At 41.2% G+C, this 24203-nt stretch overlaps 1 protein-coding gene across 3 annotated transcripts in view; it reads left to right on the forward strand.

Moving 5' to 3' along the window:
* The window catches only part of LOC143280178 (protein sidekick-like), a 51473-nt gene that overhangs the window by 19708 nt on the left and 7562 nt on the right, over positions 1-24203 (forward strand). For 2 of the 3 annotated variants that reach the window (XM_076584778.1, XM_076584786.1), the window contains 19 exons: positions 39-137; positions 1285-1479; positions 2493-2863; positions 3223-3490; positions 4405-4520; positions 5060-5246; positions 6753-7043; positions 8004-8202; positions 8449-8552; positions 9664-9734; positions 14666-14891; positions 17137-17252; positions 17837-18017; positions 19119-19256; positions 20047-20208; positions 20675-20800; positions 21827-22000; positions 22649-22780; positions 23623-23767. In XM_076584778.1, coding sequence (XP_076440893.1) covers positions 39-137; positions 1285-1479; positions 2493-2863; positions 3223-3490; positions 4405-4520; positions 5060-5246; positions 6753-7043; positions 8004-8202; positions 8449-8552; positions 9664-9734; positions 14666-14891; positions 17137-17252; positions 17837-18017; positions 19119-19256; positions 20047-20208; positions 20675-20800; positions 21827-22000; positions 22649-22780; positions 23623-23767 — 3301 coding nt within the window. Of the gene's footprint in view, positions 1-38; positions 138-1284; positions 1480-2492; positions 2864-3222; positions 3491-4404; positions 4521-5059; positions 5247-6752; positions 7044-8003; positions 8203-8448; positions 8553-9663; positions 9735-14665; positions 14892-17136; positions 17253-17836; positions 18018-19118; positions 19257-20046; positions 20209-20674; positions 20801-21824; positions 22001-22648; positions 22781-23622; positions 23768-24203 lie in introns of those variants that run through there. The other variant, XM_076584795.1, reaches the window with a different exon arrangement.

A 24203-nucleotide genomic window follows, 5' to 3' on the forward strand; every position in this document is an offset into this window, starting at 1 on the left:
AGTGATATTTTAAATCCTTCACTTCATCTTTTGTGCAGTCCCGGGTCCGGTGCGTGACTTGTACTTTGACAACGTTCAGGATCGGTCTCTGCGGGTGACCTGGAAGCCCCCTATTGAAATCAATGGAGAACTGGAGGGTACGTGGGATTGGATGAGCTGAAATAAGCCTCTCAGTTAATTCTTCTTCTTCTTCTTTTCCCATAACCCTGTGAAGAGTCATTGGGGCACCACATCAAAGAACTGTTTGCTAGATAGTTTCTCTGTCCATTCTGCAATGTTGTCAGTCCATTGTTTGGTTGTTTATTTTCTTTGTTTTCTTTTTTTTTTTTCTCATTTAAACTTTTCATCAAATTACTGAGAAATATGACAAAAGTCTTTGAATTTGAGTTCTTGAAAGAAAACACAAAAAATGACAATATTCTGAACTGTCTCAAAATAGTTTGAATTCGATATGTGGGGTTGGGGGGATGTCCCACTGTTAAAGTATGTGTAACGGCATGGATTCATTTGAATGGAAATGTCATGGATGGTGTTAAAGTATGGGATGTGTGTGCATATGAGCTTGTATGTGCATGTGCATTGAGGACTGTTGGGGGGGGGGGGGGGGGGTGCTGTGCAGTGCATGAGAAAGTTTTTAAAGAAGTGTGTGAGATAATGATGAAGGGTGTGAGGGGAATACATTTGAGGCAGTATGGAAGATGAGACCACCAAACAGAAAAACACAATTCAAAACAGAGTGATAAGATTGTTTTACCAAAGTGTGGTAAATTAGTCTGGTACACTGAAATACAGCATGCTTTTCTTTTGTTTGCCCTTCAGATTTCAGGCTGTGAAAATTTTACAGAATGACAAACAGCATCAAGATACTAAGAAGTGATCTTGCCACACGCTTTTTTTATTTTATTTTTTTTTTTCTTTTTTTGCTTTTTTTGCTCCTTTTTTTTCTCCATCACCTCTTTCTTTCTCCCCCTTTTTTCACACTTTACCCAGTTTTGTGGGCACCTATGAAAACACATCCCTCAAGACATATGAACAAGCAAAGCAAGCACAATGTCAAGACCTGTGTCTTGATATAAATTTATTAGCTAGTTTGTATATTTTTATGAACAGCATTAGAATCCACACTTTGTGGAATTACACATAGTAGGTATATAGTATCAACAGTATTATGTGTCAAACAAAACAAAGTGCATGTTATTCTAATTTATTGTACAGTATTATAGTCGTGGATCTTGTGACATTGTTTTGATTTAGCCACATGCATTTTGCGTGTTTGCGTTTCAGGCTATGAACTGCAGTATCAGAAAAAGAAGCAGCCAGACACTCCTCCACAGGAAGTGAACCTGCCTTCTGCGGTCACATCCTTCACCATACAGAGACTGGACCCTGTGACCAACTACACCATCACTGTCACTGCCCGCACCAGCGTGGGCCTGGGGGAGCCTGTTTCGGCTGACATACAGTCTGGAGTGCCACCAGGTGGGGTTGGGGGCTGTTTGCTTACCTGTATCTAGGGCTGCCTTGGATGGTTCAGCAATGACGATAGTGATAGTGATGAAAGTAATGTTGATAATAACAAAACACCCATTTCACTGTTTGGTTACTTGTATTACACCTGCTTGTGGCAGACACAATGTAGCCATTGCAGGTGTGAATATGGAAGTGGTATAACATGAATCCAACAATGATATAACATTATGTGGAACAAAAAGTCACACAGAAAACCGTCAAGTTAATCTGCCTATGAAGGGCATTCCACATGATAGAGGAGGAGAATGGGTTAACTTTTCATATCAAAACGTATTTTTCACCTGCTAGAAGAGAAAGACAGGTGCTTGCAAGAATTGTGGTGAAAAACGTTTCCTTTTTATATTGAAAAAAAAAAAAAGATGTCTGTTCCTTTCTGTTAACAAAACCGAAAACACCTGTTATAAATCCACCCCATCTGCAAGTTGAGTCTCTCTGTGATGAGTTGGTAAACATAATGCAATGAAAACCAGTTGGATGAAAAAGCTACGTAACCAACCCTGAATTGGCAAGTGGCTTAGATGTGAACAGCGTTAACTCATCCTACTCCAGGTACAAGTTATCTTGTACCATGATTACTTCCCCTGTGGACCAGGTACAAGTATTCTTGTACTAACATACTGTTCTAATTTCGTTCATTCTTGCTTGGCTCACTTAGCATTCTAAACGGATTCCGGACGCATGAAAACGAAGCTTTGTTTGATGGATTAAATCAACAATTATCTGTCAGTTGTTGATGTTTTAGTGAACCACTCTGTTTTTCCTGCAGTGCTCTTATGTAGTGCTGGTCCAGCGGAGTTGTAGCAGGCATGTAGCTGTGGGGTAGAATGAGTTAATTGAGGCTGAGCTGTGGAATGTGAATACAAAGAGAGGAGAAAATCATGAAGTTAATAGACAAGATAACGCTAGAAGTGAACCCCCAGACTGAGAGCAATGACAGTGATAAAGGTATGGGTTTGTTACAGAACTGCCCAGCCCTCCCACCAGTCTGGAGTTGTCCAGTGTTGGGGCTCGCAAAGCCTTGCTGAAGTTCTTCCCAGGCTTTGACGGAAAGACCTCCATCACACGGTGGATAGTCCTGGCCAAGACTGACACCACTGACACATATGAGGAGATCTACTCCATCTCTGACCCCACAGCACAGGAGATCTGGGTGAATAACCTGCGGCCCTACACCAAGTACCAGCTGAAAATCATTGCGGAGAACATTGTTGGGCAGAGCCGGCCCAGCGATCCCACACGTGAATTTGAAACGCTTTCGGCACCCCCTGGTGCTCCCCCGGGAAATGTGACTGTGCGACCAATGAACGCTACTGCTTTGAGGATCAGCTGGACTGTAAGTTGTGGTTCTGGGTTAGCTGCAACAAATATTAGCTGGAACATAAGTTTAGATTCTTCTGGAAGAGTTGGAATGAATGTGGTGAATGTAATGAAGGGGGCAGTTTGTTTTTTTAAACATTTTTCTTTTATCTGCTTAGATGATTTAAGATTGGTGGCTTTGGTCTCGTGTAACATATACACAAGTTTATGTATGTTTTAATTATCTTTGCGTTTTCTTGCATGCACACACACACGCACACACACACATGAAAAAAAACCCATCCCCCCCCATTCACCCCAAAACATTCATCAGTCGACACCCACACATAAAACCTCCTCCTTACTGATGATGAGTCCACATCTTCCCATCCACAGCCTATACCCAGACAGGAGTGGAACGGAGAGCCACGGGGCTACAAGATAGACTACCGCATGTGGAGCACAGAGACGGAGGACGAGGACGACAGCACGGTGCAACAGACAGAGTGGACTAGGCTGATTCTGGAGAACGGACTCAACATTGAGTCCTACATTGTGGCCCGTCTACAGGAGTGGATGGACTACCAGATCCGCATGATCTCCTACAACGCTGCGGGCGTGTCCCCTTTCTCTCCTGTCACCAGTGCCAGGACCAGGGAATCCAGTGAGTGCCGTGTGTTTGTATTGCATTGTTTGTCTGTGTCCGTTTAGGGGAATGGTGGCAGAATGGTTAAGACACAGTTCTGTCAATACAATATCCATGAGGGTCTGAGTTTGAATCCCTGTCTCGTGCTTTCCCTCAAGTTTGACTGGAAAATCAAACTGAGCGTCTAGTCTTAATGAGAAGATAAAGCAAGGTCCTGTGTGGAACGTGCACTTGGCACACTGAAAAAGAGCCCATGGCAACATAAATGTTGTCTTCTGGTAAAATTCTGTTGAAGAAATCCACTCTGACAGGTACACAAATATGTATATATGCATGCATATAAGGCCTTACTAGAGCATGAGTTTTGTTGTTGGTCGGGCCTCTGCCTATATTTTGCTAACTTAAGCATTTTTCTTCTCCTGTTCGTATGGGCCAGATGGCCTGCAAAGCTGAATAAACCATGTTTGAATTGAATTGATATATTGAACGACGGGCGCAATAGCCGAGTGGTTAAAGCGTTGGACTGTCAATCTGAGGGTCCCGGGTTCGAATCACGATGATGGCGCCTGGTGGGTAAAGGGTGGAGATTTTTACGATCTCCCAGGTCAGCGTATGTGCAGACCTGCTAGTGCCTGAACCCCCTTCATGTGTATCTGCAAGCAGAAGATCAAATACACCCGTTAAAGATCCTGTAATCCATGTCAGCATTTGGTGGGTTATGGAAACAAGAACATACCCAGCATGCACACCCCGAAAACGGAGTATGGCTGCCTACATGGCGGGGTAAAAACGGTCATACACGTAAAAGCCCACTCATGTGCATACGAGTGAACGTGGGAGTTGCAGCCCATGAACGCAGAAGAAGAAGAAGAAGAAGATATATTGAACAGACCTGTTGACACAGTGTGTGACACAGACCCATTATGTTGCAGCCCCTAGCGCCAGCCCACAGTCTGTGACAGCCAACGCAGTGTCATCCACCCAGATCAGGGTTACTTGGGACCCAGTGCCTCGTCTGCAGCAGAACGGCCAGATCTTGGGGTACAAGGTGAGCGTGTGCTGTTCTGCTGTGCATTACTCTGGTTAATGGTTTTGTTCATGCATCTCATGTGTATATTGGAAGGATTGGTGATTGTGGACATGTGATTTAAGTATTTATTTTTCATTTGAATGTCATAGAATATGAAAGAAAAAATAAGTAGGAGTGGTGGGGGCTGGGGGAAGTGTATGGTGAGTTGGGGGAAACAAGGTTTGTGTGTGTGTACATCATGTGTGTGTCTACAACTGCACACACATGTGTGCGCACATGGGCATGCGTGCACATATATGTGTATGTGTGGGAATTCATGTGCATGTGTGTGCACATGTGTATGTTTCTCAGAATGAGACTGAGACCCAGAGAATACGTTTTAACTCCTGAAAAAATGCATATAAATTTCAATATTTTAATTAACCTATGACTCCTGCTAAAGCATGGAGGATTTCAGACAACAACGTAGTAAAAAGCGCAACCAGATTTATCATAATGCATGCATCAAACACAGTGATAAAGATGTCAAGGTGAGGTTGTGTATGTGTGTGTGACAGGTGCTGTACAAACCAGACGACAACAGTGACACCCCCATGTTTGAAGACGTGGAAGGAAAAGACACCGTGAGTGTCACACTGATGGGGCTTCGCAAGTTTGTCTGGTACACCATTCAGATCCTGGCCTACACCCGCATGGGTGACGGGACGCTGAGCCCTTCTGTGCAAGAACGGACTGATGAAGATGGTGAGATAATGGGTGTGGTTGTGGGTGTGCCTCCGTGTGTGTGTGTGTGTGTTTCTCTGTTTAAGTGTGTTGGTGTGTATTTCTTTGTGCCTTTTTTCAGTTTGGTTGTGTATTTCTGTGTCTGTGAGTCTGCATTTCTTCTTTTGTATTACTCCTCATTATGTGAGAGTGTATGTTTGTATGTGTATGAATGTGTGCTTGCATACTTGTATGCATGCATTTATGTCACAGTTTTGAGTAGTCAGCATTGCTGGGAGGCTCTGTATGAATAGTATTCCTGCCTTCTGGAAATTTTGTGCCACATGTTTATTGTGTTCTATCACTCACTTTGTTTCTGACCTTTTCTCTCTGTTGTCTCTTGCATTCTTCATTGCTGTTCCATTTTCCAATGTATTCTTCTAGAAGAAGAAAGCACTGGATATTTTTTGTCTTCTTCTGGACTTACAACTTCTTTCCGAGTTTTTTTGTTGTGGTTTTTTGTTTTTTTTTTGTGCACCTGGGACATTTGACTGGTCTGCTGGCAATTTTTGGTTTGTTGTGCACTTTTTGACTCACTTGTGTAAACAAAGTGAGTCTATGTTTTAACCCGGTGTTCAGTTGTCTGCGTGTGTGTGTGTGTCTGTGTGTCCGTGGTAAACTTTAACATTGACATTTTCTCTGCAACTACTTTGTCAGTTGACACCAAATTAGGCATAAAAATAGGAAAAATTCAGTTCTTTCCAGTCATCTTGTTTAAAACAATATTGCACCTCTGGGATGGGCACAAAAAAAAAAAAAAAAAAAAAAATGAAGCCTAATTATATGCATACTGCATTTACTGTTATATTTATATTTTTTGTATTCTCTAAACTTGGCACTTTGATCTGATATTCTGACCCAACAACAAGAGCAGTCATTATTATCATTTTTTGTTCAAACAGGAACTTCTTTTGCTAAGCATGGAAGTTTTATTTATTTTGCAAACGTTTTGGTGCAGATAGTAAAAAAGGGAAATTACTCCTTAATTATGCAAGGGGACTTAATTTGCTTTAAACTGATCTTTCTCATCTTAAACATTACATTTTGAAATTATACACAATACATAAAAAGCTTGGATTTTTTTTTTCAGTGTATCACAAGTGAGTCTTGAAGGCCTTGCCTCTCTTGTTATTATATAGAATTTAGTGTATTGTGTACAGCTATGTTTATATTCTGTGTCATGTTTGTATATTCAGTCCTCTGGCAAAAAGAAAAAGAAAAAAAAATGGAATGGTCAGTGTTAGAGGCTGTCCTAGGTTTATGTGCAAGAATATGACTGTACTTGTGTCTGATTTTCCTGTGTACTTGTGCGTGATATTCTTTTACAGGTGTTTTGTACAAGCTCAATATTTGCAGTTTTTCAGCCCTGATATGACCTCTTGTGGTTGGGCAGACAAAAAGCTACAAAAAATAAAGCAGACATATATACAGACACAAAAAGCTACAAAAAATAAAGCAGACATATATACAGACTGTTGTTGTTTTCAGTGCCTGGTCCACCTATGATCATTTACTTCCCCAATGTGACCTACACGTCAGCGATAGTGGTGTGGACTCCTCCCAGTGAACCAAACGGTATCATCACAGGATACAAAGTCTCCTACCGCAAGCAGGATGATACTGCCTCACAGACAGACAGTGAGCTGGGGCCCAAAGTGTATGAATACACTGTGGATGTGCTGGAGCGAGAGACGTACTATATTTTTTCCGTCACCGCCAAGACGCGTCTGGGATGGGGAGAAACGGCCAGCGTGCCTGTTCTCACCATGCTTAATCGGGGTAAGGATGTTTGTGTGTGTGTGTGTGTTTGTGGATTACAAGTGTATTTGAACAAGAAAGGGACTTCTTATTTAATTGATTTGGTCTACCATTTGTCTCAAATTGTGTTTTGTCTCTGAACAAAATGAAATAAGCTATGTTCAGTTTATTATGAATGATTATTGTGGTTTAGCATATATGGATCAGGCACTTTTTACACCTTGATGATGAACAGAAATTATACTGATGCTTTGCTTTATTGATGTACTGCAGTTAACCAAGTGATGTCCAGTCAGATCTGTATTTTGATTCAGTAGTCTTCTTATCAGTCATTCCGTATGTTATGTACACACCAAAATCACATCAGTTGACTGACAAAGCTGTGCAAGGAATCAAGAGTTGGTGACATCAGAAGTTGTCACTGTTAACCTCTTGACTACGTGGCTTTCAACATGTAGCATGTGTCTTAAAACACAAGGGTGCAGTGTTGTGTTGACATGTACATCTAAACACCATGCTTGTTCTGTTTTGCTTGATATTGCGGAAGAGTCATCAGCTAGGCAAGGAGAATTCACTCCCTTGATCTTGCTGGGTGTAGCATGGTGTTGAAGTGTGTGTAAATATGTGGCAGTGGGTGAAAGGGGAAGATATACTGTGAGTGTGACCTGTTCTCTCACTTTTTGCAAACATCTTAGCAAAATGTCAGCCATGAAAGCCTACTGTGATGTTGACAGTGCGATGCCCTCCCTTCGCTCTCTCCCAACCCTCCCACCTTGTTTGTGTGAGTGTTTTAATCACATGATGGAATAAATGTCTCCACTTTTTAGAATTACTTTCTCTTAAAATAAGTTTTTTTGCTGTTTTTTTTTTTCTTTACGATGAGCCTGAAGGCAAATTTCTGTACTCTGATTCAGACAATTAAAGTGAATAATTGATTGATTGATTGATTGATTAATCAAACACTACCCTACATGTGCCCAGACCGACCAGAGAAGCCAAGGAAGCCCAAGGTCGGAAGTCTGCAGGTGCACTCGCGGAACATCACAATTACCTGGCAGCCTGGCACAGACAACTACAGCCCTGTGAGGAACTTCACCATCCAGTACAAGATGAGGGACGGGTCCTGGGTTGTCTTCCCTGACGCTGTGCCTCCCTCCGCCACCTCCTACACTGTCACAGGGTCAGTACATGGGGAGTCTTTTTTTCTTGAACAATTTTTTAATTTTCATTTTCAGTGTGAAAACAAACGCACAGTGTTTTAAGAAAAAAAGTAAAAACTCACTGACTTGATGCCACACCAAGGGTGTGTTGTCATACAGGGGTAAAAATACTATGAAAATGTATATTAAAAAACTAAAATTTCTTGATGATTTTGTTGAACAGTAATTGAGTTCAGGTAAGATGAATACTGTGATTTGTTGTGCAGACTGCGTCCCAACACTCGCTACCAGTTCCGTGTGGCAGCCACCAATGACATAGGAACCAGCAACTACAGTGACCCCTCAGTGGAAGTGCGAACTCAGTCAGACAGTGAGTGGCACTGGCAGCTGTCAGATTCAAACACCCCACACTCAGCCACCACTCTTTCTCCATCTGGACCTTACACTTGGAGCAGGCTACCTCTTTTGCTTTGTCAAATCTCTGCTTTTTAAGGCTGGACATAAGAATAACTGCTCCTTGCTGTCCCTCTTTCTGGACTTCAGTTTCTCATTCTTTCTGTGTACATGTGTTTTATGTTTTGTTTTTCATCCTCTCAAAATTACAGTTAAGAATATATTTGAATGAATGGTGTGAAAGTGCTTTGATTTGTTACTGCACAAGATTCAGCACTATATCATTGTGTGTGTGTGTGTGTGTGTGTGTGTGTGTGTGTGTGTGTGTGTGTGTGTGTGAATTCTTTATTATTATTATTATTATAAGTTTTACTTTCACAATCTTGCTTTAGTTTCACATTGACGAGTATGATGGTATCTACTTGTGTTTAGCTAGTTCACTGTTCAGTCCTATTCTAGAAGTAAGGTGTGTAAAATGATGAAGAGGGCACAGCACATGACCTGATGGTAGTATTTTTGGCATCTGACTTCATTTACTTTGAGGCATTATAACAGCGTTGATCAGGCGTTAGATTTCTGATCCATTATTCACCAGTGATCAGGGTTCAAGGCCCCATTTTAGTGTGGTGTTGTGTCCTTGGGAAAGGCAGCACTGTACTCTTTCACCTCACTCACTCCATCCAGGTGTGAATGGGTATTTGAGTTTGTTTTGGGGGGTGTGGGGTGATAGGAGGGGGGTGGGGGGGGTTAATGGCAGAAGGAGAGGATTGTCCCCCCCACCCACCCACCCCAGCCCCGCTTTCCTTTGCTGAATCCTATTTCACAAATACGAGAACAAGAGCTGTGGACATTGTGTTCAGGAATTCCTTTTAACAATGAGAGTTTCTTTTTCCTTTTTGAGAACATTTGAACACCAGTGGCGAATAGCTGCTATTGGGGTTGTTCTGTTATTTTCAGAAGTGATATTTGTCTTTGATGAATGGATCAATCTTTAATTTATTTTCTCTAAAATTAAAAAATATTGAATAAGCTGCAGCACATTAAAACTTATGAAATGACTTGATTTATGATTTAATTTCCTTTCCCAGAACCTGATGGAGCCCCACAGAATTTGAGGGTGGTGGCTGTGACAAGGACTTCTATACGAGCATCATGGGAGGTAAGTTATGTACCACGCTTTCCTGGTTTCCGGTGTCTTATTGCATTTTGTCACTTTCTTTAAATTGTCTTGCCCAGGTATCTGTTCAGATACTGTAACCTTGTAAGGATGTTGTTGTGAAGTTCATTCATTACATCCAGAGAGAACACTGGTAGGACTTTTGATAATTTTTATTCTCTTCAGTTATTGGCTGCAACACAGAGAGGTCTTCACACAGAGTGAGGGTGAAAGTGCTGTGGACAGTCACTGCATACAAGGAGAGAACCATAGAGGCTGAGACAGTGAGAGTGGTGCTATCAGCCTGGAAGGGATGGCTGTTCTCATTATTTGAACATGGGCCAGATGGCTGTTCTCATTATTTGAACATGGGCCAGATGGCTGTTCTCATTATTTGAACATGGTGCCAGATGGCTGTTCTCATTATTTGAACATGGGCCAGATGGCTGTTCTCATTATTTGAACATGGTGCCAGATGGCTGTTCTCATTATTTGAACATGGGCCAGATGGCTGTTCTTATTATTTGAACATGGGCCAGATAGCTGTTCTCATTATTTGAACATGGTGCCAGATGGCTGTCCTCATTATTTGAACATGGTGCCAGATGGCTGTTCTCATTATTTGAACATGGTGCCAGATGGCTGTTGTCATTATTTGAACATGGTGCCAGATGGCTGTCCTCATTATTTGAACATGGGCCAGATGGCTGTTCTCATTATTTGAACATGGTGCCAGATGGCTGTTCTCATTATTTGAACATGGTGCCAGATGGCTGTTCTCATTATTTGAACATGGGCCAGATGGCTGTTCTCATTATTTGAACATGGTGCCAGATGGCTGTTCTCGTTATTTGAACATGGTGCCAGATGGCTGTTCTCATTATTTGAACATGGTGCCAGATGGCTGTCCTCATGAACATGGGCCAGATGGCTGTTCTCATTATTTGAACATGGTGCCAGATGGCTGTTCTCATTATTTGAACATGGTGCCAGATGGCTGTTCTCATTATTTGAACATGGTGCCAGATGGCTGTTCTCATTATTTGAACATGGTGCCAGAGTTATTTTTAGGGTTGCTGCAATCACTTGTACTGGCCAGACTCCACAATACACACTTCTGCATAAAGTTGTTCTAGGTGGTAATGGTCAGCTTGATTTCTTTCAAGCCAGAGTGGTGGATGTTGGTGTGATCATCGCCTCTTGACTTGCTTTGAAGGAGGTTGAGTTCTGATGGATTTTTCCTGATGCTGACAGCTGTTGGTAGTACACGTTGCAACTTGTGAGATGCAGGCAGCTGCTGATGTCAGTTGCGTTTGTCAAACTGAGCCTTTGCACAGTTACTGACTGGATTGCTTGGGTACTGGCTTGGTGACTTCTTTCCCATGGTGTGTTGATGACAGCTGCATGTGCGCACAATATGACAAATGTTTTCTTTCTGCCATTGATCGAACAGGGAAAACATGTTATAAAAAAAGGATCATTTAGTTCAGTGCTTTTATTTATGCTGCCAATGTGCATGTATATGTCTGTTCAGCTATGTATCAAAGCTACCATGTTCATTAGTTGTGGATCAAATTGCCTTTTTTGAATTTGAATGAAACATAATGTGAAGTTCAGCAAAATAATATTAACCCCCACTTCCCCAACATGTAAAAGTTAATGTGCCAGTTGTAATCTGAAGTTCATTAACTTACAGGTTAGATGACTCCCCCTCTCCCCACACATCCCCCATTGCTGACAGGTCAGAGCTGAGGTCAGGGGACAGGTGTAAATCTATAACAGCTTTTGTGGTTGGGAATCTTCCATGGGTGGGAATATTTCCGTTTTGGCATTTTTTATTTTGATTATTTTTTTGTTTTCTCTTTCATTTATTTTATTTTATTAAGACAAACATAGCGGTTAAAAGACTGGATCCTGGAAGCAAACTTTTCAGTTTGACAAAATCAGTCTCTTCCCACCCACAAGCCTGATGGTGTCTGTGTATACTGTAAGAAAGCAAGCTGAATCAGTCCCAGTTTCACTTTCACTTTCAAGGAGGTGTTAAAGTGTGTGGACTGATCCATATATGACACATCACATCTGCTGTTTGAAAAAAACATAGGCAAAGGGAGCAGATGCCTAACCACTGCAAAAACCCAATACACTGATCAGGCCATCAGTCCTAGTCATTCAGGTTCAGATCCACAGGTGTATGTCTGTCCAACTCAGAAGCTGCTAACTACTCTTTGAAGGCTCTGCTTGGACTTAGTGTGATTTCCTTGAGATTTTGACAGCTATATGCATGCATACACGCTCTCAAGGATATCCCATACAGATGCACAATTACACCTGCATGCTGTGTGTTGTTGCTGTTGCCAGCCTCCTGATGCTAGCACCTGGAACAGTCAGGCCATTGTAGGTTACCGCCTGCGCTATATGGAGGAGGGGGGTCAGCAGTGGCGCTATGCCCTGACCGATGATGTCCTGGGGGCGGTCCTGAAGCGGGGACTGACCCCCACACACACCTATGTGCTCACTGTACAGGCCTATAATTTCCTTGGCGCTGGGCCTTGGAGCAGGCCCGCCTTTGTCTTTCTAGAAATGGGTAAACCTTTGTTCCACACAACCGTCATTGTGTGTGTTCTCTTTCACCACCCCCAGCATGGGAATCTGTTGTGTTTTTGGCTCATTCCTTGGTGGTGCCATGCTGTTGGTCCTCTTTGATTCCGTTGTGTTGTCTTGCTTCCGTGCACCTGTTGGACGTGTATATAGTTATATTAGGAAGACATGATAGTCTCTATATCACATTGAGATGTGTTTTGTGTGTATTGCAGGCACAGATGTCTCTTTTTGTGTTTGTATTATGAATATGTATTGTTAAGTTGTATAATATTTAAGTTTTGTAGTTGTATCATAGGTTTATTGTATAGTTGTGTAGTTGTATCATAGGTTTTTATTATGTATTTGTATCATAGACTTACTAAGAATATGATTATTTGTAGAAGCAGCAATTCCTTGCATGAGATCATATGAAAAATACAGGCAGCTTTTTGTTGTTCCAGTTGTGATTTGCGTTTGGCATGTACGTTACTTTGAGTAGTGAAAACCATGAGGTCAACAGCCATGAAAATGATTGAAGACTCAAATTGTGAAGACAGGTACACTGGGCAATCAGATCAGTGGAGACGTGATGTGTATCTGACTTTCCCTTCAGGTAGATGAAATGCTAAGAAAAGAAAGTTGATTTTTTGTAAACAGCTGTGAAAATCATAGGGACAGGTGTAATAGACAATTGAATAAAAAAAATAAGTTGCTAAAATTACCTTTGGTTCCAGGAGTAGAACAACAATTAAAAATTTTTCAAGAATTTCACTTACTTTGCCTATTTTTTGCATATAAAGTTTCTCCATTTATCTTGACTGTCCAACAAAAGCTGCCTCTTTTCAATTTGACCGTTTACTTCAGTTTTAACACAAAAGTTCTGTCCTTTCAATTTGATCTCCTGGTTATTCTGCCTATTACTTTCAAATTTTAAGTGTTACCTCCCCATCTGTTTTGTGATGAAGCCTTTTTATCTGATGCTACTTTCAAACTGCTTTTTGCACAGCTCTGTTCTTTAGACTTTCAGACAGAGTTAAGTTTTTATCAGGAAGGCATGCTTTTCATGTATGTACAGATCGCAGTTCTCCGTATGTTGTGATTGTCTAGTGATCCTATGGATGTCAGTGACCTGCCCTTTGTGGTTATAAGATTCTATATATAGATATATGTATACGTACATACAGTAACTGAATCTACCCTTACTTTCTTACTTTCTAATCCCCTATTTTTTATTATCATTTTTTCGTTTTTGTTGGTTTGACACATGATGCACTTTTACATTATCATGAGCATTTGACTGAGCCCTGAGTGGAACGCTTGCACAGGGATTAAAATGTTGTTGTTGTTTTTATCAGTGATGTCACTTGTTCACTGCTCATTCCGAGTCCCCCAAATACAGTATACTCAATGTCATCTGCTACAGCCTCAGTACAGACATTTCACAGGGAATTGTGGATATTAAGTCACCAGGAAGCCACACACAAGAGAAGACCCTGCACTGCCCCTAAGTCACTTTGGTGATGTTTAGTAGTGTCTGTTCTCAGTAAACAAACACAGGACACCACCTGTGAAGTGCAGTACTAAACAGATATTTTTCTGTACTATAAAACGTTGGTGTGTATATCGTTGGGTGTGGTCAGCTTGGTTTTTGCAGTTGGGGTGGATGGTCCCTGTCCTGACATGTCCCTGTGTTGGTGAAGACATGTCCGCAAAGTCTACACTTCTCCATACTCATGCCATGGTCACATGCATGCTTTGATGCAGACCTGAGTGCAAATACTTGCATTTATGTTGTGCACACAATACACATGAACGCAGACTCACTTAGAGGAATACAGGGATAAATCAGCAACCAGTTTATATCTCTGAATTAGTGAAAGTGAGTAGATTTACTCCAGATTTGAGATTACATATTTGTATGTTCACATTCAAACTGACATACACTGAACTTATGTATAATTGACAAGACACTATATTCTGCCTATATATATGCCTATATAGAGCATTGGCTAAAGCTCCGATAGGTTAAGGAGGGAGGAAACCAGCTTGCGTCTGGTGCTGTTTCTGCGATAGCTTTCTTTTCCTCCTAACATGGCCAGTTTCAGGGATTCCAGGATCCTCATGCATATTTTGCACACACACACACACACACACACACACACACACACAAAGTGAACAAGGCAGGGTGTCATGATGGTAAGAATAGACACCTGTAAAGATATTTCTACACACACGTATACTCCCCCTCACCTCCCTTCCACACACACACAATAATGTACACAAAGAGAACAAGGCAAAGAGGCATGACAGTAAGAATAGACACCTGTGTTCCTTGCTGTCCCCCCAAAAAACAGCAACCTGCCGAGGACACGTGGAACGGCCTGCTGATAAACTATGTGGTGCAGTACCGTCAGGTCCAGCAGCAGGACTTTCAGGAGGAGAGTGTCGAGTTTGGCACCAGCTTCCTCCTGCTGTCGGGCCTGGCCATTTCTCAGACCTATGAGGTGCAGGTGATAGCGGTCAACGGCAAGGGCAGGGGCCCCCCCAGCACTCCTGCCACAATCTATGTGGGGGAAGCAGGTGAGAATAGACCTACGGTACAGTGCAGTATGTCTTTATAAATTCATCTGGCTGGAAACCATTTGTGCATCCACTGCACCTTACCCTGTAACTCTCCAGCATCCTTCCCCACCCAACCCTCCACCACCTCCTTCAGGGCCCATATTGTGTGTTACTTATTGATAATGATAATAGTTTATGGTAGTAATACATAGTAACACTCACATTGACCTTTGACTCACATTGATAGGGAGTGGAGTTAGGCTTTAGTCTATTACTCTAACCACCCACAAAATTGAAGATGTAATAGGAGGTGATGATGATGGTTATTGAAATATATATACTGATTTACCGCATTTTAACCAAACGTACATCCTTGACGGTTCTTTCCTCTTGTCATAGAAAAATATAAGTTGTGAGACAGATTGATTAGGTGATCCCTTCATTTTCCAAAGGTGTGCAAACATATGTAATGCTGATAGTGTCATCCTCAGTTCACTAGTCTGCCTCACTTTGATGAATTAGTAGTGTTTCGTTATTGTACATCAGTAACAAAATGTCACTGTGTTTAAGATAGACCCTTGTGCACACGGCAAACATTGTGTTGTGATAGGCATTTGCTAGGTTCACTGTGTTAACTTCAGTGTTACTACCCAACCTTTTTCATTGTTTCGTGACTGCAGTAATATTTGTTTTTTTATGGGTGTGTGTATATTTATATCTTTTGTTTTCATTGGTTGGTTGGTTGGTTTCCCTCCCTTTTCAAACTGCTTGTTGTCAGCCGTGTTTGTTTTGTGCAGCTTTATGCTTCATCTCATGAATTTCAGTAGTTTTACAGGGTGTTTCGAAAACGAGGTCTTTTTTTGTCATGAATTAAGATCCTGTTTTAATGCTACCAGATATTTCAACGTACTTTCATAGTAGTGCAACTTCTAGATTTATTAGACACTAATTTCCTTTGGTTAGTAGTCTCATTATGAAATTGTTCTTTTCTTTTACCAAGTTTTAAAGTGAATGTTTGTTTATCGGTGTGTATGGGTGATGGAGAGGAGAAGAGTAAGATAATAAGATCCTGCCAGTTAAAATTGATTTGACAGTCAGTAAAGAACATCTCACGGTCTTTCATGAGAGATTAATAATGACAGTAACAAAAACAAACATATGATAAGACGCAGCAAGCACAGATCAGGACACTAGAACAACACATTCAAAGTGATAACCGAAACATCTAAACACATATAGAGACAAGCATGCAGGCATGCGCGTGCCACACATACACACACACACATACACAGACAAGCATGCAGGCATGCACATCACTCACACACACACACACACACACACACACACACACACACACATGTACACATATGCATGGCATAATTTGTCTTCCTGCTTAAGTTATTTTTAAGTCAGTTGAAAAAGGTCAGTTTAAAAAGTCATTGGCATTTAGTGTGATGTTTAACTCTATTGTAAATAACAACATTTGTTTAAGTTATTTAATGGCATGGAGGGTGACTGATTTGACAATATTAATATTTGGGAATATATTAAAATTTGTAGTAGTGTTTGTAGTTTATGATATATAATACATAGTAAGATAGTATTATTGACTGAGAATATGTTTTTTTAAGTATTATTAGTATTTGTGATTATATTAAAAATGATATTATTAATATTAATAATTGTAATAACAGTATATATTATTTTGTTTTGCTGGTCAAGTCATCATGAATGGCGTAGTTAAAATCTTGAGGATCAGAAGATGTATCAGCTTAAATCACAATCAATATATGTATATTCAAACATGAAAGTTGTGCTTTCTGTAAGCATTGCTGTACTTTATTACACTTTAGGTGGACTTGTATGGATATGCATTTGATTGTAACAAACATTTTGTGCAAAATTTGTTTTGAGAATCCTTGTCTGGTGGTGAGCTTAATTAAAAACAACTCTTCAAAGAAATTTTTTTTTTAACCATATATTTTCATAGTACTGATAGATAATAAAGAAAAAAAAGCAACGTGGATACAAAAGAGAAATGGAGATAGTATGGAGAAAAAAGATCATCAACCACAAAACTTATAAGAAATATCCAATTCAAACAAACAGATGGCTTTTGACTAATTAAAATGTGTAAATGCACATGCACCCATTGCACAAGTATGCACGCACATGGGCATCTCCATACATTCATAATCCTCTTATGAATAAAATGTGATACCCAGATTCGCAATAATATAAATGACTGTATTGTATCTCACAGCGCCCACTGCTCCCCCCATGGATGTGCAAGCTGTCAACAAGAGTTCCTCCACTATTAAAGTCAGCTGGGTGCCCCCGCCCCCAGAAACACAGAACGGGGGACTGTCTGGCTATAAGGTGGGTGGTGGATTGTTGCATGAAGCTGTTGACAGAAATAGCATTCATCTGGCCAACAGTTCTTGCTCTGGACACGTAGGTCAAAACGCTGTTCCAGCTTTAGAAACATAGATTATATAACTGGTGTGCTGTTGTCGTTTGATTTCTGTGTCATCTTCTCAGACGATCTTTATAGTGGTTGAATGTTACAATTCTTCTACATATACATAGTTCCCAGGGCTGGGTTTTGGTAGAGATCTTAGCAGCGCTAAATTTGCTTAGCATAAAGAATTTTCTTGTCTGACTATACTTATTCCATAGAATTGAGAATTCTTAATGTTGAGCAAACTTGGCACTGTTAAGATCGCCTAAGAAACCCAGCCCACAGCTTTAGCTTTTGAGCTTTATCACATGACAGGTAAGTTTCCTGAAACTGTACAGAGGAGGAAGTGTTGAATAAGCCTCAAGTTTTATTCACAGAAAGATGTAGACCATTCATGTAGACCTTCCGTAGCCCTGAAATGACACCTGTTTGATATAGCCCTTTGTGGTCTCGTGGGCCATGAGCAACAATTATAAATAGGCAGATTTTTTTTTTCTTGCAGGTGCTGTACTACAAAAACTCCACTGGCGTGGAGGAAGAGCAGACGCGTATATCGGCAGAGACCCACTTGTTGCTGGAGTCACTGGAGACCTTCACCTTCTACTTCATCTCTGTCCAGCCATACAACCTGGCTGGGGAGGGTCCCCGCAGTTCCCTGAAGGTCGCTCGCACCTCGGAGGGAGGTCAGTGTTTTGGAGGGCATTGTCCGATTCAGATGTGATACTGTGATGGGCAAAAAAGCTGAGTGGTCAGAGCATTGGGCTTTCAGTAGGAAGGTCCTAGTGCTGGATGGATTAAGGTTGGAGATTTTTTCTTATCTTCCAGGTCAACACATGTGCAGACCTGCTAGTACCTGAATCTCCTTTTGTATGTGTACGCATGGGTAACATCAACTATGCATATCATTATTAAATTAAAAATCCTTTAGTCTATATCAGCGTTTGGTATGTTTATGAAATATGAACATGAACATACCCAGCATATACATCCCTTTAAAAGGAATATGATCACCCTTAACAGCAGGGTAAAATCAGTCATACACGTAAAAACCAACTCAGACAAGGTTGCGAGTTAATGTATGAGTTGTAGCCCTTGAGTGCAGAAAGAAAGATGTGACATAGGAAACAAGTCATGTAATGTGTGTGTGAGTATAGTGTAGGGTGTGTGTAGTTCAGTGTGTGTATGCATGTCTGCTGTACTGCACACAAGGAAATGTTTGTGATGAAGAAAAAACATGACACAAGTCTTTGTGTGCTGCATTACACACAGTGGATGAAAAGCAGCATGTTTATGGTTATCTTTACACAGTGGATGAAAAGCAGCATGGTTATGGTTGTTATCTTTACACAGCGGATGAAAAACAGCATGTTTATGGCTGTTATTATCTTTACACAGTGGATGAAAAGCAGCATGGTTATGGTTGCTATCTTTACACAGTGGATGAAAAGCAGCATGGTTATGGTTGCTATCTTTACACAGTGGATGAAAAGCAGCATGGTTATGGTTGCTATCTTTACACAGTGGATGAAAAGCAGCATGTTTATGGCTGTTATTATCTTTACACAGCGGATGAAAAGCAGCATGTTTATGGTTGCTCTCTTTACACAGTGGATGAAAAGCAGCATGTTTATGGTTGCTCTCTTTACACAGTGGATGAAAAGCAGCATGTTTATGGTTGCTCTCTTTACACAGTGAATGAAAAGCAGCATGTTTATGGCTGTTATTATCTTTACACAGTGGATGAAAAGCAGCATGTTTATGGTTGTTGTTATCTTTCCCTCCAGTTCCCAGCGCCCCTCAGAACCTTCATTTCACCAACATCACCATGCGACAGTTGACAGTCACTTTTCAGCCCCCTCAGCAGCCCAACGGCTATGTTCTGCTCTATGAGATGGAGTACTTCCCAAAGCATGGCAACCTCTGTAAGTCTTGTCTTGTATATGTTCTTCTGGTAATCCCTGTACAGGGCACTCTGTCTCTTAGCAATATGTACACAGAATACTGAGACAGGATTATTCCCTCTCCCAGTTTATGTTGTATGATTGTTTTGGGGGTTTTGTTGTTTTTTGGGGTTTTTTTTTTTTTTAATTTGATAATTTTGTGCTTGTTTGTGATCTGAATATGTGCACTACTGAGCAGATAACAGATTCAGACAAATATAGGGCAGGCACAGCAGCCGAGTGGTTACAGCGTTGGACTTTAGATCTGAGAGTCCTGAGTTTGAATCCCTGTAACAGTTCCTGGTGGGTTGAAAATAGAGATTTTACCTATCAATCGGGTCAACAAATTAGCAGACATGCTGGTGCCTAAACCTTCACCATTTGTATATGCAGGAAATCAGATACATATATCAAAGATGGATGTCTGTTTTCAGCTGTTTGTGCATGTGGATTTTTTGAAAACTGTTTTCAGCTCTGTGCTAGTGGATGTTTGTTTTTAACTGTTCAGCATGTCAGGTTTATTCAAAGGTCAGGCAAATGCTTCTGTTTTTTTCTGTTTTTTTCTTTTTTAAACAGCAGATTTGTTGCATACATGGATCAATCAGCATGCTTTTATACCTCCTTGAAACTGAAACTGTGCTTGTGGATGTTTGATTGCATTTCTTATACAATTCATGTGAATATTTGTGTTTGCTTGCGTATTGTGTTTATCAGCCTGTGGATACAAGTAACACTGTAACGATGTTCTGTCTGTACACACACACACTTACAGATGGACAGCAGCCCCCAAAGCGAGTACTGCGGGCCAATGAAACACGGGTGGTGGTGACAGAGTTGGAAAAGTATGAGACCTACATCTTCCGTATCTCGGCCAACACCTCCATTGGCCGGGGTGATGCCCAGGAAGATGAGATCACCACAGGACCTCAGCCAGGTAAGAAAAGGGATACATGTGTATATGTACATATATTAGATTTGAAACAGTCAAACATTAATTAGTGCAAACTTCTTTGCACACAATCTCTTGTACCTTCACACCTTCTCTGTCATCTTGTCATCTGCCTGAGACTGTCTGACTTTCTGTCTGTCTCTCTGTGCTTACTCTGTTACCCTTGGAAAATAAAATTCATTTAAATTAAGGTCTCTGTCTGTCTCTCTCTCCCCCTCACACACATAAGCACACGCACTCTCTCTCTCTCTCTCTGTCTTTCACACTCTCTCTCTCTCCTTTCCCCTTACACACACACACTCTCTCTCTCTCTTTCTCTCCTTCACTTGGATTCTCACACACATCAGTCTTTGCAGTTTAAAAAATGAACATATTATGGTACAAAAGTCTTTTGGGGGCACGGCAGTGGCAGGCAGACCCCTGACACTAACAAATGATGTTGTGTTGTCAGGGTCGCCCAAGGCTCCAGGTGCACCCTCAGTGACCCAGCAGGACGGGTCGCTGTTGCTCAGCTGGGTGGATGGGGAGGACGGGGCCTCACCTACGTATGGCTACCTGATCCAGAACAAGAAAAAAGGTAACATTTCTCTTTTGCTTTCCGTGCAGAACATTGAATGGATGACAGGACGGGCGCAATAGTCGAGTGGTTAAAGCGTTGGACTGTCAATCTGAGGGTCCCGGGTTTGAATCACGGTGACGGCGCCTGGTGGGTGAAGGGTGGAGATTTTTCCGATCTCCCAGGTCAACATATGTGCAGACCTGCTAGTGCCTGAACCCCCTTCGTGTGTATACGCAAGCAGAAGATCAAATACGCACGTTAAAGATCCTGTAATCCATGTCAGCGTTCGGTGGGTTATGGAAACAAGAACATACCCAGCATGCACATCCCCGAAAACGGAGTGTGGCTGCCTACATGGCGGGGTAAAAACGGTCATACGCGTAAAAGCCCACTCGTAAGCATACGAGTGAACGTGGGAGTTGCAGCCCACGAACGCAGAAGAAGAAGAAGAATGGATGACGAGAGATGGTGAGGTTTGCACCTGTGCCTGCTTTATAAACTGAGGATGACTGTTGAAATAAGGCTTACCCACTTTTTTTCCCTTTATCTCATGAAATGTTATACAAGAAAAGTATTAGTGTGAAAGATTTGTGATTTCAGCTGTGCTGATTTATCTTTTATTTTCAGTCTTTGATTAAACATATAAAATGCAGTGCAAGGACCCACAGAAACAAAATAGTATGTCAACAAAGTGGTGTCATAAGAAGTAAGATGACTTTGTTGGTTCTAGCCTTACTGTTGAAACATTTGTCATATATTAACGATTGACTTGACATATGACATGATATGATTGGAGTTTCAAAGGTAGTTGGTTTTCTTTTAGGAGAAGAGGGGGTGGGGGGAGAAATGGTGCAGGAGGGGGAAAGGGGGGATGGTCACAGCATATGAAGAGATTATATACATGGACTGGAAATTTTTTGCAACTTAATAAGTTACTCTTCATAAGCAGACTAACAGCAGTATTCTCCAGATGTATTACTGACAGTGCTTCTTTAGACTTAGATAAAGGCCCACAATCACTTCACCTTGTATTACCTGTGACAGAGGAGCGAGACTACCTGACACTGCAGCAGGAGATAAGCAGTGAGCCGCGTGCCGTCGTGTCCCTCACCAACCTCAACCCCAACACCGCCTACCTGTTCCGCGTCATCGCCATCAACGACCATGGCATCAGTGACCCCAGCCCCGCCTCTGAAGCCTTCGTCACGCCCAGTTTTGGTCAGTGTGTGTAGTGTACTGTGGGATGATTAACAGATAGTAAAGAGTGGTAACTCTCCATTCACAAGGTACACAAATTCGAGTCAGTGCTGCTTATGCTACGGATTCAGCTAGCACACAGGTAAATAAAAGGTACATTGGAACAAACCCAGACACTTCCTCACTTCCTGTGGGATGTTTAGAAAGTTCCCAATTCTATTCTGTTTGTTCTATTCTGTTGTGCAGGATTTTACTCCCTTTTCCACTAGACTTTGAGTGGAGGTCTGTGTGCTGTTCTTTCAGATGAGACGATAAAGTGAGGACATATGTGCAGCATGCTTTTAGTGCATGTAATAGACCCTGAGGCAACAAAGGAGTTGGTCCTGGCAAATTCTTAAAAGAATAAAAACACTTCAGAAGTTAAAAAAATACACTTGCAGACCGAAAAAGAAAAAGAATTAGGTGCTACTCATTATCCACATCTATTTTCGTCATGGTTCTTGCAGTTGTGGTCATTATCCAGTTGTTCTCGTTTTTATTTTTGGTTATTATTATTGTTGTCCTTTTCCAGTTGTTCATTTTTTTTTTTCCATTGTTCATGTTATTGATGTCATATCATTGTTCATGTTATTGATGTCACTGTCCAGTTGTTGCCCTGTATGTTGACAGCTGTTGCCTCTATGGCGAAGCCGTTCCACACAGAGTGGTGGTTCCTGGTCATCATTGCTCTGACAGGCATCATCGTCATCCTTGTCATCATCTCTGTCCTCTGTCTCCTCACACGGCACAAAAAAGCTGGGGGTGAGTCCATGGGTAGGAGTAGTTCTGTATCATTAGGGTTTCCGTCTTGGCATTTTGGGAATGTTTTTTTTCTTCTAACTTTGTTTTGGTATTCTGGTTAGTAAGCAGTCTTTCTGGACCCAGGCTGCAATTTTATCACTTTTACATGTTTTCATTATTTACTGTCATAAAAAATTGGTTACTGTAAAAGAAAGAAGATGTTTCTTTTAATTCAGGAATATCTATATACTGGTACTTGTTCTTACTTGACTGTCAGCTGTACTTTGCAATCAGACTTGTATCAGTTGATGTTTGAAAAAAAGCCACCGAATATATCTACAGTGTTTGACTGCCTCCTTTTAGATTTCTGTTTCCATTCCAGTAAGACAAAAAACATGTTTTGTGAAATATGTTTTATTATGTATGTCACTGTGATGAGTGTTTTGGTGTGTGTGATGCCTTTGTGTTTACATGTACATAGATCAGTGTTTGATTGGTTAGATGTCTGTGCAGGGTTATATGTGTAAACTGTTTTAGTGTTTAAACACATGTTTTAAATGTTGGTTTTTACATTGTACTGTGCAGTCGAGTATATTTATTTGGAAGGGTACTATATGAATTAGATTATTTTGTACCATTAACATTGACACAGTAATGAGGCTGTACAGTATGTTAATGTCACTGAATGATATCAGCACTGTACAATCATGATATTAGCACTGTACAGTCTGTGTATGTCACTGATTAACGATTGATGTGTGTGTGTGCATGTATGTGTGTGCGTGTGTATGTGTGCATGTATGTGTGTGCATGTGTGTGTGTGTGTGCGTGTGTATGTGTGCATGTATGTGTGTGACTGACAGACGAGATGAAGAGGTCCCAGACAGCCAACACAGTGATCTCAGAGCCCTCAGAGCCAGAGGAGGGCGGCTTCCCCACCTACGAGATGAGGCAGTCTCGTCGCAATATCCAGCCTCGCAATGGGTCCATCAAAAATATATACGCCAGGTATGGTGCACAGCTTGTGTCTGACCACAGCGCTGATCATGCAACCTGTGTCTTTCATTTGTTTTTTTTGTTTTTCTTGCCTGTACCAAGAAGATTTCTGTCAGTCTTTTTTTTTCTGTGCTACAAAGAAAATTACGTAGTCGTCAGTAAACATGTTATGACTTAGTCATATTGATACTTGATATATAGTTTCCGAATGATGTTGTTATAATGGAACTTGATTAATTTATTCGCATACACACATATGTATACATGTACCACAGTGCATACATACGTAGATCAGATTACACACACAGGTTCTGACCCTGGCTCATTTCTAAGGTTACACAAGGATGCACACACAGCACGCATATGAGCGCATACATGTGCACACTTACACACACATGCACACATATGCATACAGGTACACAGGCAGTTGTGATGAATGTATAAAGAA

This window comes from Babylonia areolata, chromosome 1, assembly GCF_041734735.1.
Source record: "Babylonia areolata isolate BAREFJ2019XMU chromosome 1, ASM4173473v1, whole genome shotgun sequence".
NCBI lineage: Eukaryota > Metazoa > Mollusca > Gastropoda > Neogastropoda > Buccinidae > Babylonia > Babylonia areolata.